General features: G+C 46.2%; 1 protein-coding gene across 3 annotated transcripts in view; it reads right to left on the minus strand.

Moving 5' to 3' along the window:
- CSNK1G1 (casein kinase 1 gamma 1) overlaps positions 1-16,573 on the minus strand; it is a 101,541-nt gene that overhangs the window by 19,917 nt on the left and 65,051 nt on the right. For all 3 annotated transcript variants that reach the window (XM_050309326.1, XM_050309327.1, XM_050309325.1), the window contains 3 exons: positions 9,702-9,853; positions 4,058-4,292; positions 1,551-1,636 (listed from right to left, as the gene is read on the minus strand). In XM_050309326.1, coding sequence (XP_050165283.1) covers positions 1,551-1,636; positions 4,058-4,292; positions 9,702-9,853 — 473 coding nt within the window. The remainder of the gene's footprint in view (positions 1-1,550; positions 1,637-4,057; positions 4,293-9,701; positions 9,854-16,573) is intronic.

Here is a 16,573-nt window from a genome sequence, read left to right on the forward strand (position 1 = left end):
CAAGGGCAATTTGGGTCTTCCTGGGTGTAACAGAAAGACACCACACAGATAATGACTTCTATCAGTCACACTTCTCCCAGATTCCATGCTGCTCCCACACTGCCTCTCCCTTTCACCCCCAAACTGCCTATCACTGAGACAGCACTGACCAAACACCTGGTCATCAAGGAAATGAAAGAGTTTGCAGTTGGATTTCCCCCTAAATCCCCTCTGAAGCACAGAACTCTGCTCCAGTTGCACCCTAAATATGGAGTTCATTGCCTGCATTTCAAAGTATGCCAATTAGACCTGGCAGCAGCTTAATTAGCATCACAGATGTTCTCTCAAGACATGGCACTAACAGTACAGATCAAAAGTGTGAGCTGAGGAAACCTAGAAGAGCAAAGCTGTCACATTCTAGGTCAAGCTGGAGAGCCCGAGTTTGCCCTTGGACCTCAAAAAGGAGTCAACTAATTCTTATCAAGTTCAGTACCAAACTGAGGAACTTTTGTAGAGCATTGTCAAAACCTGGAACTATTTTAGAATAATTTACAGGATTAATTTAAAACAGATGAGTTCAACTAAGCCCAAAATATGTACTAGAATAACGCACAGAGGTGTGAATGTAAAGTCAGAGACATTCTGATTTCTTTCATGACCCTTTCATGCTTCAAAAACCCTTTCTTTGCTGACAAGCTGAGCTCAGACTAACTCTGGATAGGTGGTGACAGAAGAGCTTAACAAGGTCTATCACCCAAGCTGCTTCCACTGACCATCGCAGTGTCCTGCTGAGCAGCTCCTGAGCCCAAAACCTCATCTCCTTTTCCCAACAGGAGTTCTTGTCTTCACTAACAAACCTTCTCCTACCCTGATCAGATTTGGTCCCTTCACTCCCTGCAATTCCAAAGCTGAACACAGCAGCTTAATCATCAGGGAGGTGAGGGAGAAGTGAAGATGCAGCTTCCAAGAGCTTCAGAGCCAGGAAATGACTCGCTCCTGGTTAACTCAGCTGATGGATGTTGGCGGCACTTGGTAACTCAATTGCCTGCAGGCCTCCTCATTGTACACAGCATCCCATAAACTCCTCAGCACTGAGTGTTCAGCATCTCTGGAGGTAAGCCAAGCTCAATCCTTCTGCCAGAAACCCAGTTTTTCAAGCCGAAGTCCATCTGTTCATCTAAACTCATCAAACTGCTCGCATTATAAACACAGATCCCAGATGCAGCTGGTGGTTTGTGTGTCCTAACTGGAATTTCATAAACAACCACTGTGTCCCCATTGCGCTCCAGCTCGGGGCAGCTTCCAACCACAGCTCTCATCGCTGTCCCTGAACCTCTACTCAATCCTCTCTCCAAAACTGCACCAGTTTGGCAACTTGAAGTGCCAGGTGACATATTTCTACCTTAAAATCTTCCCTGTAGCTAAAGCTAATGCCTTGTCCTTAGACTTCAAGTACGTAAAGGAGAGGACGGTGTTTCCGGCTGGGTTTTACCGATGTTTCTCCAGTGGATTATCCTTTGGGCAGAGACCAGTAGAAGTTTTCGAGGGCAAAACTTAAAGCTCCAACCTACCTTCAATCCCTGCCAGGGCAGGCTGCCTCGGAGGAAATACATGAACATATGGCCCAGGGCTTCCAAGTCGTCTCGACGACTTTGCTCTAAAAGAGAAGAGATGACAAATTATTGCTGCAGAGGCAGAAATGTTCTCAGCAGCCACACCTGTATCTGAGATAAAGGTATCACAGGGACATTCCCTCGCTGTCTGCAGCTCAGATGTCATGCAAAACCACCTAGAAGCTGTTTCAAAAAAACAGAAAATATGCAAAATCAGCTGGAAGGCATGAGGTAACATGGGAGCTGTACGACAAAAAGCCCAGCCTGTCTGGGATAAATCTTAATTGCAGAGGAATAAAGCAGTTCCCCAATCCTTCTCCAGTCTGCCAGTGTTGATGGTGCACCTGCCATGTGGGGCTGGATCATTTCTTCTAGACTCCATGGGAACAGGGGATACTCACAATCAGCTGCAGGGAACTACCCTTGCACAGTGCCAACACTTTTGCAATTACTCCTGCATCTCATTGCATCAGAGCAGGTCTAAAATAGCTCCTTCCAGAGCTGTGAAACGCTGCTGTTGCCATGCAGATGTTCTGATTATAAATGAAAGGGGGAGAAAGGGACCTTGAGCCAAAAGAGAAAGCATCCTTAAAACAAGCTGCCAAAATGTATCCAAAAACCCAAGGGAGGATAGAAGAGAACAAAAATGTGGAGTCAACAGCACAGGACGGGAGCTGGGCTGGGTCCTTGGGTTCACTGAGCTCAGAGACTCATTTGGTGCAACCTCCCTGCCTCCAAATCTCTATCTGTACCAAATAATGTGCTCCACAGCCACATCCTGGAGCAGATCTGCCCACAGTCCATGACAGATGTGAGCTGGGCCTGCTGCTGCATCATCTGCACAGGAGGAAGGCAGTGCTTTGCACAGTGTGACTCCTTCACAGGCAGCAGCAACTTAACCCTCAGCAGATGCTGGGAGTGAGAACACTCATGAGAAGCGAGCTGAGATGGCAGTTCCTGCAGGTTATTCTGATAAAAAGGAGAAAAAAAGAGATGTCCTGGGTAATTCAGTGAAGTGATGAACTTCTCAGAAAGATGGTTGAGTGCACTTGTCTCTCAGAAAAATTACAATCAGACGCCTTAGTTTTAAGTGTGAAAGGACTGATTTCACCTGCGCTGGTCTCACCAGTGAAGCATCAGCCCCTGAAAACCCCTCTGGGCAGAGACAGCCCTCCCTGGCTGGCAGCCAGCCTTGCCCTCCTCAAATACAACCTCAGAACTGACTCTGACCCTTTCCCTGCATGAGCCGCAGCAGGAGCTGAAAACCTACAGGAAAATGTGTCCTAAGGAAGGCATGTGGTGCACTTCAAACACAAACACATCTTCCTTCCACATCATGCACCAGCAGCTTCCGAGCCTGCTCCCGCTGTGCTTTCCCATTCCTCTACCCCTTCCTGACTCTTCACTTTCCAGCATTAGAAGTTGGGCTCATCCCTCCTTACTTCCCAAAGAGAGTGAGCTCTCCAAGCGAGGTGGAAGCCAGAACACTGGGAGGCCACTCAAAGAATATTCCATTATCTTCCTTTTTTTTTTTTAGGGATTTAAGTGTATATAAACATTTCATAAGGTGCTTGCCTTTCAGCCACAGAAACGTAATCTTATGGTATGAGAGGAAGCAGTGAGGAGAGAAGATGAAAGCCAGGTTTAAAATGAGTTAAATTATTCATTTTCTCCAACCAATTACTAGGTCAGGGAACATCCAACTCTAACACCTGGAACTGGAAGGTACTGGGACAGTGCTGTGCTATAACAATCTATTTGTCCATCATTCAGTGTGGCAATCACTGTCTGCCCGCTTGTCTTGTATAAGTGCAGGGTTGCTCCCAATTATTTAGTTCTCAATAAAAACTATAATTATGAGGCTTCCAACATTTCAGCTGCCTCAATTCCTCAAAAGAGGGGAAAAAAAAGCCTCACAACTGTAAACAGCATGGCAGCATCAGGAGGGTCACAAATATCTCGAAGAGCATGAGGGAGTTGTAAGCCAAGATGCTTGGAGCAAGTCCAGAAGAGGAAATAGAGCTGGGGAAGGGGCTGGAGCACCAAGAGCTGCTGAGGGAGCTGGCGGGGGCTGGGAGAGAAAAGGAGGCTCAGCGGGACCTTCTTGCTCTCTACAACTCCCTGACAGGAGGGTGGAGTCAAGTGGGGGTCGGGCTCTGTTCCCAGGGAACAAGGGACAGGACAAGGGGAAATGACCTCAAGTTGTCCCAGGTGAGGTTTAGGTTGGATATCAGGGAAAATTTCTTCACTGAAAGGGTTGTCAAGTATTGAACAGGCTGCCCAGGGCAGTGGTAGAGTTCCCATCCCTGAAAAGCGTTCAAAAGCCTTGTGGATGTGGCACCTGGGGACAGGGCTTAGTGGTGAAGATGGCAGTGCTGAGGGAGTGTTTGGATACAATGACCTTAGAGAACTTTTCCAGCCTAAGTGATTTCGTGACTCCTGGAGCTCTCCCCGGGCAGACAGACCTTTGCCAAGGTGGGTGTTGATGGACATGTATCTCGCCGTTCCAGTTAAGCTCTTGTGCTCCCTGTAGGGTATGTGTTTTTTGGTTTCCGGGTCAATGTACTCCTTTGCCAATCCAAAGTCTATGATGTGGATGACGTGCTCCTTCTTATTGCCTTGCCGGCCAATGAGGAAGTTTTCTGGCTTCACATCTCGGTAGATGAGGTTCTTGGAATGCACGTATTCCATCCGAGAGATCTGCAGAATGACAAGGAAACAGTTATTTGGGAGCAGACCAGCCATTGTGAGAGCTGCAAGAGGAATTTCTCATCCCCTCCTTTCCCTGGCTATTGTGCTGTGCTCCCTGACTTTATTCCCACGGAAATGGCAAAGGCTGTTTCTGAGGCGTTACCGCCGGGATGCAGCTCTTGGCAGGAAGCCATGGGGAACTGCAGCAGCCTTTTTGTATTGATTTTAAACATACTAAACCAGTTACCAAGAGCTCTTCCCATGCCCACCGCCTTCCCTCGTTGCTCTGTGTCTTACCACCTTCCTCCCTCGACCCATATGTTGTCTTAGACGTGCCAGATTCTTCATGGAGGGGGATTTCTGGGCAGGCAGAAGCTTTATGATCCTCAAAGTTGACTAAAATAATAATTAATCTCACTGCTGTCAACTAGGAATAGCTGGAATATTTGTCAGCTTTTGACGAACATTGTTCCGGCAGCATGACTGAAAGGGAAGGTGAAAGGGCAGGAACCCCACTTCCAAGGTGATGGAGGGCCTCCAACAACACACCTTGTTCAGAAGTTCAACATTAAAATTGCTTCTGAACCCAAATATCTTGCAGGTGATGTCTGAACAGGTTGCCAAGCAGTTCTCCTTTGAGTCCCTAACTTAAGAGATGATTCCAACTGGAAATAACTCTCAATTTATTTTAATTTATGAACTCTAATTGCCTTTGTAGGTTTTAAATGAGAACACATGAATCCCCATTTCGGGCTGTTCTGGTCACAGCTGCTCCATCTGCTGTCAGACACGGTGGCTTTGGTAAGCAAAGTGTTTGTTTGGAGAGGCCATTGGGATTGACCCATATCCATGTGGGCTTGCAATACTATGAAACCACCACAAAGCTCCCACAAACTCCCAGTTTTGCACTAACAAGTGTCAGTCCCCAGAGGTCAGTGCCGCACCGCTGCAACGGATGCCAGGATGGTGCTCTCAGGTTTGGGCAACATCTAAGGCAAGAGCCACCAGCTGGTCATCCCCTCTGAGTGGATTGCCCCCCGGAAAGCTCCACAGGCTGGAGCTCTGGATCACTGAGCCAGCTCTCCCCAGGCTGAACTGCAGGGAAGCAACACCCCATCAGCCCTTCCAACCACCCTGCAAGCACTGTTAGCCTTCTGACAATCCCCACCTGCTCCTCCATTTCTCACTGAACCCACACATCAATCCCTAGGGCAAACCCAGGTCATTCTCTCTCTTCACAGACCTTGGATCCACATCTGGCTTAAAGCTCCATGTGTGTGTGATCCCTCCATCCAGCTCCCAGACCCTTATCAGGTACCTGATTTTAAAGGAAAACCTGCTGCATTTCCACCTCTTGGAAAGAACAGGCAGGAGGGGGCAGCGCTCCTTGTAAAATAAGCAGCTCTACAAGGAGGGCAGCAGATAGGAAAAAATTGGTTGCAGGTGAATCAGGCTTAAAAAACAGGACTTGCTCAAAGGCTCTTCAAAGAAGGAACTGGCACGTGCTGCCACTCCCCTCCCCTCTCCTCCCTTCTGTGATTGATTTCAGTGTGCTGGGAAAATGGGTTTCACGGCTAACAGCCATTATTTCCAATCAATTACAGGCTGATGTAGAGCAGAGCAGATGCTCTTCAGCCATTCTTCATGCTTTGAATCATCTACAGGACACAGCAGCAGGTTGGGAAACAAAAAGATACGTCAGGAGGCAATTCAAATGAAGATGCAACCCTTGAAAGTGGAACAAAGCACTTCCTCTCCTCTCCACACGTAACAAGCTCTCAAGCAGAGCCTGACAGACTCATTTTATTTGTTCATGCTACCAGAGCAGCTCAGTTGTTGAAATCCCAACAGCAATTAGACAACCTGAAAAGAGCCTCTTCTTTTGTTCTTTAAAAACTCACAGCAAGTTGCATCAGGCAGGACAACAACCTGGACAGCTGAGGTGTTAGATGAACCACCAGCAGTACTCAGAGGTACTTATTTACTTGTCTTTTTTCCTTCCACCTGCCTTTTCTGCTTTCACCACACACACACAGATGTTGCGGGGTCTTTCATATTCCTTCTTATTTACTTCCACCTGCCTGGATGCTTCATGCTGGAGAGCTGCGTTTAGCCACGACGGGTGGAAGACACTCTCTGAGTCAGAAAGATGTTTCCTGGAACGGCTTCCATGCTTTATTCCCCCTGACAAGACGCTCACCCTGCTTGTGGCTGCTGTGATGTGGAGTATCTGGGCCACATCATCCTCCCAGGCTCACTGCCTGAGAAGACATGAGCAGTGGTGGTGCGGCACGACCTCAGCACGACTCACAGCCATTGCACGGTGCAGGAGAGGAGAAGGGGAGTTCCTGCTCCAGAAATGTGCTGGATGCAGAGAGGCAGTGCCCAGCTCCTCTGGGTTTGAACCACAGCTCTAACTCTTCTACAGAGAAACCACTTGAGGAGCTGGGAATAACTTGGAATTGCTTTTACACTGGAGAAACAGCAAGCACAGGAGCACTGAGGGTGGATGGAAGACTCTGTGAATTAAAGAGGGATTTTCATGGCCAGGGCTGGCCCAGTCCATCCTTGGGCCACAAATCTCCATTTCAGATGTTGCAGAAACCCTTAGGAAGGGAGAGAATCCCTTGGCACACAGCAGGACCCCTGCACTGTGGCAGAGAAATGAGGGGATATTGTGACATTTACCAGACGCCAAACAAACCCATGCTTTCATTTGCCTTCCACCTGCCAAGGAAGGAAGTGTAACAAATCCTCTTCTCCCAGAAAGGTAACTCTTAAGGAGCTGATCTTGATAGCAATCCCATCTCTAGATCCTCCTGATAAAATCAAGCCCTTATTCCACTTGTCACCTGCTTGAATATAGATCAGATTTACCCTGTTTAAAGGTAATTTTGATGGTCACCAGTGAGAAACCTTTTTGCCACGACTTGGTCCAGACCAGAAACATCCAGAATGTTTGCCCAGTGCCTGGCACAACGGACCTGCTGAGCTGTCAGGGAGCATCACACAGGCTAGACTTGGCCAAGAGGGAAAAACTGAAGTCTGAATAAAAAACCATTGTCCCCTGATTTATGGGCTGCAGGGACTGACGTAGTGACTGTGGTTTTAAATGCCAAGCTTGGTTTCATTCAGGAGCATCACTCCCTGGATCTATTTGGCTGCACGCGAAGCATGGAGGAAGCAGCTCCAGTCTAAACAATTTCCAGACAGGCTTTCCTTCTTGAAGACTTGTTATTATTCAGTCTCTATCTCCCTCGGCCAGGAGAGCCTTCTTGGTATAAAACCATATTTTTCTTCTGAAAACCATTCTTCTGTAATCACACTCCTTAAAACAATGATGCTGTCCTTGTTTCTCCTTCTCTATCTTTTAACGTCTTTAGATTAAAGGATCCACCCCAGTCCTGAGATGCTGCACCCTGTCAAGCTCAGTAAGACCACCCAAACACAAATGTGTATTAAAAAATCTTTCCAAGATGTCTCTCATTAAAAATTGACCACTGGACACAAAGGGAAAGGACTGGATGCTCCTACAGACATGGGGATCATCACATGTAAGTGAGGGGAGAAAGAGGAGGGGAACAAGGGGTGGTTACCCTTTACTCTCATGCCCATGATTGGAATTCCAGAAGCTTAAGCAGATTTGGCTGGTCAGAACCAAAACAAAACATAATTCCTGGATGTGAACCCCTGGAGTTTGACAGTCCCAATTCCCACTCCTCCATTTCCAACTGCTTTTGGGGTACTCCCACATCACCCTCAGCATCTGTTTTCCCACTGGTTCCAGTGTCTTGCTGAGGGCACAAGGTCAGCAGATGACGCCAATGAAGAATGTCCAAACACAGAGCTGAGCTGCAGCCCTGGAGCTCAAAAAAAGGCAACTGACACTGCTGTGACAGTCTTGACTTACCCAGCAGTCACAAGGGAATGGATTTACACCTTTCATTCGCTTCTTTACAGCCAAAAGGTCACATGAGCTATAGCCTTGGCTTTGCCAGCTGTTGCCACTTGATTGAATCAAAACCAATACCATAAATTGGCTTTCCACCGATGAAGGAACACTCAAAGCCAACAGAACTCAACCACTCCGCCATGGGAGACCCAATTTCCCGAACCCAATACCAGGCAAGTGCTGTTCAAACTTCTGCTGCTGTGACCTCAAATTTCCATTTAAGATTCTGCTCTGGCACACTTCAGTTTACCTGGAAAGGATTATGTTCCTCATCCCTTATCATCTTCTCCTCCTTGCAACACTTCTATCCACAGAGCTGTTAATGTGGACATTACAGTCCCTACTCTGCTGTGGGTATCTGGGTGATCCCAAGGTACAGGTATCCAAGATCTGGATATCTGCAGATACCCAGATACTTGGGAATCTGAAGACCATAGGCTGAAAACCAAAAAGCTAAACTTAAATGATCACTGACTAGCTCTACTGATTCAGGGAAGTTCCCTCACCCTTAGGACATTCAGTTTTCACATTGTTCACGTTTAACACAGACCCCTTCCAGCTTGGCTTCCTTTCCTTTTCAGGTAAATTAAGGTCTCTGTGATCTATTGTCCACAGATCTATTATATTCCAACTGTTAGTAATTTAAACCCACAGGCAAATTTTGACCAAATTTGACCAAGACAGGGCCCTCCAATGCTGCTATTTTGACTAAGGAGAGCTCAGCTCCCATCGCTCTGCGAGGCTGCAGTCTGTGAGCAGCCTGGTAGCACCAAACCAGTAGAACTGGTAGGACTGGGGGAGGGTGCTGTTCTCCCTGTGTCCTGGGGAGTCGGTAAGAAATGAGAAGTTCCTGGGATGTCCAAACAGAGGGAGGGAGCTGGGGTAGGTACCGGGGTAGGGCTATGTAGGGTACATGGGATGCAAGTCTGTAGGAATCCAGTGTCACTGGTTCTGCTGCGCAAGAAGCGAGTTTCTCATAAGCATAACTTGACCTTCCCTTCATAGGCAAGAGTTCTTCTCACACCTGAGAAGTTTTCTTTTATAAGAAACGTGGAGAGAGACTTTTTATCAAAGTCTGTGGGGACAGAACAAGGGGCAACACTTTTAAACAGAGGGAAGGTTTAGGTTGGATGTGAGGAAGAAATTCTTCCTGTGAGGGTGGTGAGGCCCTGGCCCAGGTTGGCCACAGAAGCTGTGGCTTCCCCATCCCTGGAAGTGTTCCAAGGCCAGGTTGGATGGGGCTTGGAGCAACCTGGTCTAGTGGAAGGTGTCCCTGCCCATGGCATGGAGTTGGATTAGATCTTTGAAGGTTTCTTCCAACCCAAACCATCCTGTGGTTCTGTAACAGAAGGAGATTCTCTCTCCAAGCAACAGACAGCCCTGAACCTCGCACTGCACCGACCCATCCTCAGCTCCCCAGGACTGACAGACGTGAGTGGCCCCGTGGAGGTCCTGTTGTCACTCACCAGCTGGATGGCGATCATCAACACCGTCTTCAGGGTGAATGTCCTGTCACAGAGGTCAAACAAATCTTCCAAGCTGGGACCAAGCAGCTCCAGTACCATGGCGTTGTACTTCCCACATGGCCCGAAGTAATACACTTGGGGAAGCCCTTCAGCTGCAAGGGATGAACAGAGTTCAAATCAGTCAGTGGGACAAGGTTAATTCCCTTTCTTTGGTACGTACGTCTTTCTCTGGGTAGAGGTTTACTGTTACCTTTTGAGTGATTCTGTTTGATGTTGCCCAGTAAGGAAATAAATGCCAGCACACACTGTGAAAGAACTGAAGGCCAAACCAGTGCAGGCTCTGCTCAGCTGCACCCTTAGACAGACAAATGGATTTCAGAGCAACAACATGACCACATGAAAGCCTTGAGCTCTGGCAGCTTAAAGACTTGGACTTAGGGAACAAGACACAGAGTTCCCTGTGCTGCACTAAACACCAGGCAGAGAACAAGCCCAGATGTCATTGGCACTCGTCAGAGCAGTTAAGAAGATGATAGCCCTTGGAGAACATGAGCCATGGCCAAAAAAGGGCTGCTTTGTCACTCAAGATAATACACAGCCCTTGTTTTTCAGCACAACCTTACACAACGTTTAGTCCTATTATATGCAGAAAAAGAAAAAAAAACACCTTTTCCTTTTAAATAGAGAAAAGCTTTAAATTTTGGCCCATCACCACAGTAAAAACAGGTGATCAAAATAGGTGATCATAGTCATTAAACATATGTGCACACACAGAACTATTAACATCCAGCTGGTAGGAGCCAGAGCCCACCTTCCCACCCAACTCAACTCAGAAAGAGCACACAGTGTTGATGCTCAGCTGGCAGGGGATTTTTGGGTGGATCAGCTTTCTAAAAGGCATTGGAAGGGAAAAAACGGTCTTGGTGTTGGAACACTCACAGAGCTGCACAGCACTCCTGAAATTATCTTTGAGTTCAAAGTAAATCAGAGCAGCCCATCCAGGAAGAATTCAGTGCAGGGCTAAGTGCTCATTTTGACAATCAGCACCTGCACAGCGCTCAGCATTCCAGCACCAGCATCAATTGTGTAACACTCTTAAAAATATATGTATTTGCAGTCAACACCTCACAAGAAGTTGCAAAACACTATGGAAGGGTTTTATTTTGAAATGTGGGGGGTTGTCCTATGTCAAAACAAGGTATTTGCTTGAATTCTCAAAGATACGGCATCCTGCTATTCAGTGTAAAGGCCGAGCCTAGGGAGCACCACTACAGAGATCCATAAATTACAGAGCATGGGACTTGAACATAGCATGATCATTAATTTTATGGCATGTTTTAAGTAAGTGCAGGCCCACATCTCTATTTACATAAGAGATCAATATTAGAAATAGTAAAATACTCAACTAATTAAGTGCACGGTTTGGTATCGCAGTGTTCTCAGGGAACAGGGAAACATTTAAGGCTGGAGTGTATCAGCAACACAACAACTGCATGTCCTACTCCAGATTTAGGGAAGCCTTGTTAATCCACAGCGCTCTTCAATCTGCCAGTAATGTCATAAATATGGTGCTGAGATTACTAAAGCTTAAATGCTACAGGACTTGTGCTCCCACGTATTGCTCCAGAAGAACAAAATGTGGCTTGACAAAGATTACCAGAGGATGGTTTTAATCTTGTTAACTCGGAGAATCATGTTAGGTATCTGTCATCAGGATGCATTAATGGGATATTACAGAGTATTGCAGAAATTCCCCTTCTAACCAGAGTTTTGTGTCTCATGTAAAACATTTACCCAACCTGGTTTTGGGAGGCTGCTGCTCCTAACAGAGCTCTGTGCTTTAGCCATTAAATCCTCCAGGAAAACAGGATGGTTTGATGCAGAAGCAATTCAGATGGCAATTTCATGCCATCAGCTTAGTGCTGAAGACTGGAATAATTGTGATGGTTCTTGAAGTAACTCACAGTGAACCAGTGGGCTTTCAGTGAAGTCTGATGAATATTTACCTATATAATCACCTCTAACCCCAAGATCAGCATCTCTACTTTTTTAGAGACAACAGAAGAATAATAGAAGAAAAGAATAGAATATTCTAAGCAACATTTAAAACTGAGACCATTATAAATTCTAGATATAGATATACAGTGAGTACTTCTATCACAATTCCTACAAGTCTCAAAAAGTGGAAATCAGGAAAGAACTGGGATTAGGACTGTGCTAATTAAGGTATGTGGGAGAATAAAATTGCAGAAAGGCTCTGCAATGGTGAAGGATCCTATTCCCAGAGCAACAGAGAGGAGAAAACATTTACAGCCTCACTTGGTCAGGAGCAAGCATTGCAACTAAAATTCAATTCCTACTGGGCATAAGAACCAGGAAGATCCACTGTAGAAAGACACAAAATGTGGGGCTTTCACGTTGGGAAGGAGGTAACTATTTAGTGCTCTCTGGGATCCCAATTCCTTCAGCTTTATCCTCTCAAAGAGCTTGGAGAACTCTCCCTCTCTTTAACTTCTGGGAAGGCTCTGCTTTTGGTGGGAGCTCCAATAAGATGAGGCTGTAGCAAAGAACATGAAAAAAAGCATCCTGAGACATTATTGGCTTCGGACATATTTTTAAGGTTTGATTTCCCTCTGAGGGTTTTCAGCAGCAGTGCTGCCAACCTTGCAGTCAAGAACTTCCCTGCTGACTTTGCCAGAGTAAAACTGCTGTAATAGAATTCTGATTTCTAGAGCTGCATCGCTGTGTCCCAGATCCAAAGGAGCATCACTGATGAGCCCTGTGGAGCCTCCCAGGCAAGCCAGGGCTTCTCAGCTCCACACAAGTTACTGAAACAAAGTTAGGAGGGACATGGGGTAACACACCCTGAGCTCACTCAAACTCAACTCAACTGTCATGGGTTTACCGACTGGCCCCCCTTGGGGCTGAAAATAGTGTTTTCCATGCTGGTGTTGCTGAATTTGTGACCCTGAGGGACAGCAAAGAACGGAAGAACTGTTGCCCGAAAGGTAGACTCACATTAGAGAGGTCCATCAAAGATTCTCTCTTGTGAGGCAAGACCCCACAGGAAACAGGGGTGGACTCAAAAGCCATTATCCCTTGTGATCCTGTGGTGAAGATCCATGGTAGGCAAGTGTGCAGTACATGGAAGATCCCCACAGGGCCTGGGTAACCCCCAGCCTCTGGTCTTAGCCCAGGACAGGGTAGGCCCAGCCCTAAGGTTGACACAGAAGAGAGAAAGGAAGAGAAACAGTTCCAGCTGCGACGAATCGGAGTTGTCATCCTAGAGATAATAGAAGAACTTCTGAGTGCTGCAAAATTATTAAAAAGACCTGTAGCTCCGGAAATGGAAACGAGACTACTTCTCCTCCTGAACTGACACAAAGGGGGAAGGGGTATTTCTGTAAGTACATAGTCCTTTTGCCTAGTTAGAATTGTTGTATATATAGTTCTTTAGTTTTTATCTTGCTAGTAACAAATCCTAATATTATTCTCCCCAATCAGATCTTTTTTTTCTGCATAAACCTTCTCTCAGCTTATAGCAATTGTGTGTGTGGGGTGAGAGAAAATTGGCCCAGAGCAAACCCATGACATCAACTCATAGGGAAGGGGTAAAGCTCGAAAGAGAAGTTGTGAGTTGAATGTACATATTAAAAGGGTATCTGTTGGCAGGTGGGACTGGATGGAACTTGAGATACAGGCAGCTCCAGACCCATATGGAACAATAAAAAGGGTCAGCCTAAGAAAATCTGCATCAAATTTGATTTAACCACAGCCCATCTGCATAATTCATGATGTAGCTTGGCTCTATTTCAGTGACAAGCACCGTGTCCTGGTGCCACTGAGTCCACTGCTACGGTGAACCACAGAAACTCCAAAAATATTGCGAGCAGACCCATACATACATAAGAAGGAACGTTGCCAACAAGAGAGATTGATGGAGGAAAAAGGACTTTTTTGTCTGGGTAGTTGGCCCTCAGTTTTTTAATGGTGTTGGGAGAGGACTGGAAAGGTCACGCAAAGCCACAGCGCCATGTTGCAGGTGAGCAGCTCTGGAGTTAAAGACTGCAGGATGAAAAGCCACTGGCAGAGCAGAGTCTCATCTTAAGGACTCAAAGGTAAACTCAACACCTGAAGTACAAATCATGATCAATTTAATGGAATTAATGCATGAAATCACATTGAAACTAGGAATTGTTCCATGGCATTAAACAGGAACAACAAATTAAGGGAAGAAAATCCAGGCATGACACCTGCAGGATCTCCTCTGGAGGAACAGCACTTTATTACAGTGGAGGCTGCTGCAAGCAGAAATCATCTCAATTTGCTTAACGGCTTTGGTCTTGCTGCTGAGTGATTTGGCTCGGCTACATGGAAAAGGCCCCGCTCCACCCTCGCTCTCACGGGAAGTTTATCACCCCAATAAACACAGACTGATCACTGCACTGGAATCCACAGGCAAATTCTGCTACTTCAGCAGAGCGATGTCTTGGAAAATATTCAAGCTGAGCACAGCGAAAACCCAGCAAAGCATTTCAGAGATTAAAGCTTTGCTGCTGGAACAACAGCGAGCGCAGACAGCAAAGCCAAAAACTCAGACTCTTCTTCCCCCACACTCCTGAGCAGCCCCAAGAGACTGGCCTTGGCTTTCCTGGGATGCTAAACTCTCACTGCTTCTGGGCTGCCACCAAAAGGGACTGTCCCATCACCTCCTTGGGCTCACGGGGCTGAGCAACAAGTTGGGTCAACCCAAAAAAACCTTGGCTTGGGCTTGAATGCAAGAATGGGAACAGTAACAAACAGCACTGCTCTTCCTGAGTGCTTCATTTGAGCAGGATTAACACCCCTAACAACAATTTTCAGCAAATTTCCATCACAAGATAGACCATCCTGGCTGATCCAAGTTGTGCTGTCTTGCTTTACGACTAACAGCCCTAAGAACTCCTCAGGCATCCAGCATACTCCAAGAAGCCACATTAGTCCAGGCATACAGACATTCCAAAGCCATTTCCAGGACTGGCTATGAAATGGCAACGGGCAGAGATGCCAGTCAAAGGTTATGCCCAAGGGAAATCAGATTGTGCAGCGTCTGTCCCACATGGCAGGCCCGGAAAGTGGGACCCATCTGCTGCAGCGGAGCACACAGACACTGTGTATGAGCATGAGAGGCTACAAATAAACCTCATCAACAGCCAGCAGCCCAAAAGACACCCAACTTCAAGAAGCTACACATGGCACCTACATCAGTGGAGAGGCAGAAACTGCGTCCCCATAGAGCAAGTAATGAGGAGACTTCCACAGCTTGTGAAAAGTGATCATTAGCACAGCAGTATCTGAATCACCCATGTTTTTTGCTCCCATGGGGAATTGGTTTCCATTGCCCTTCCATGTGGTGTGCCCAAACAGAAAAGTTGATGTTTTCAATTTCAAGAATTACAGAAGATTTTCAGACCCTCTCTTCACTCAGGTTTTGACACTGAGTTCTATTGTAGAGCTAACCCCAAATTAGATATCCAAAACAGAGGGAAGGGAGATGAATCCAATATCCAACAAAGGGCTGATGCTTGACACAAAACCACACCCTGTGTGAGCAGCAAGAACTCTTCTCCATTGGGAATGATGCAGAGACGCACCAGCAGCAGCAGTGCACAGAAAGTTCTGTGTGATTTTAAAGCAGTGCTGATGAATGGGACGTAGATTGTCTCAAAATTCTCATTCAGAGCAGAAAGTATATTTTTACAAATCACAGAACACAAAATTACATGATGAACAGCATAAATAGCAACTGTGTGAGAGCTGAACATCTATAGCTAAAATTAAACATGTTCCAAACAAATTAAACAAATTGCTTTAGAGTAGTCAACCCATTTAAGCTGATTACACTAATGAGGATCTACCCTTCTCTTAATTTTCAAATCAGAATAAAATCCTGGCTGAAAGAGAAGCTTCGTGATCAACATTGACTGGGCCAAGATCTCAGCTTCTAACCTCTTCAAGCACGCCCTGTGAAGATCTACCTGAGCATGTTGGTTAAGGGGTTATGTCCTCGAGCTGGGAGTAAGAAAGCTTGTTTTGACCTTCAGGTTTTGGAATAATCTGCTTCAAAAACAAAAAGACAAGAGAAAAGTTCAGATAGGTTCGTTACTGGGAATAGAGTTCATAGAATCATAGAATGGTTTGGGTTGGAAGGGACCTTAAAGATCATCTTGTTCCAACCCCCTGCCATGGGCAGGGACACCTTCCACTAGACCTGGTTGCTCCAAGCCCTGTCCAACCTGGCCTTGGACACTTCCAGGGATGGGGAAGCCATAAGAAGGTATTGGATCAACATCTCCTCCCCTGATGATGGCAGAGAAAGCCAAGCTTTTGATGGGAAGAGGTGACATTGAGCACAACAATAAGTTGTGAGGAGACAGAGCTACTGTCATCTCCAACAAGGTCCATGTGGACCCTGAGATTCCAGCCTCACTCCAGCATATTTTGTGCATTTTCTCAGGAGGTGCAGGATGTATTTAAGCCCTGCTGTGTTTTGAGTAGCTTGTTAGTATTTGAATCGACCAAAAAAAAAGGTGTGGAAAAAGGAACAGAAGAAAAACAGACATGGGAAGGACAGAAGGAAGAACATATTTGTTCTTGCTGCTGGTAAAAATCCAGACTATTTGATTTTTACTTCAATTGCAGAAAAACAAATTTCAGGATGGCTGTGTTATTAGAATGGGGTGGCATTTCATCCTCCTTGGGTGGTACAAGCTGCTTTCCTTGGCTCTATTAAACAACTCCTCACATCCACAAAGGAAGAAGCAGTTGCAGAGGGGGTACCAAGAGGATGTTCACATTTGTATTCACAAAGATAAAAAGAGATTGGGAGGAGA

Source organism: Myiozetetes cayanensis, unplaced genomic scaffold, assembly GCF_022539395.1.
Source record: "Myiozetetes cayanensis isolate MyiCay16 unplaced genomic scaffold, myiCay2020 scf14, whole genome shotgun sequence".
Lineage (NCBI taxonomy): Eukaryota > Metazoa > Chordata > Aves > Passeriformes > Tyrannidae > Myiozetetes > Myiozetetes cayanensis.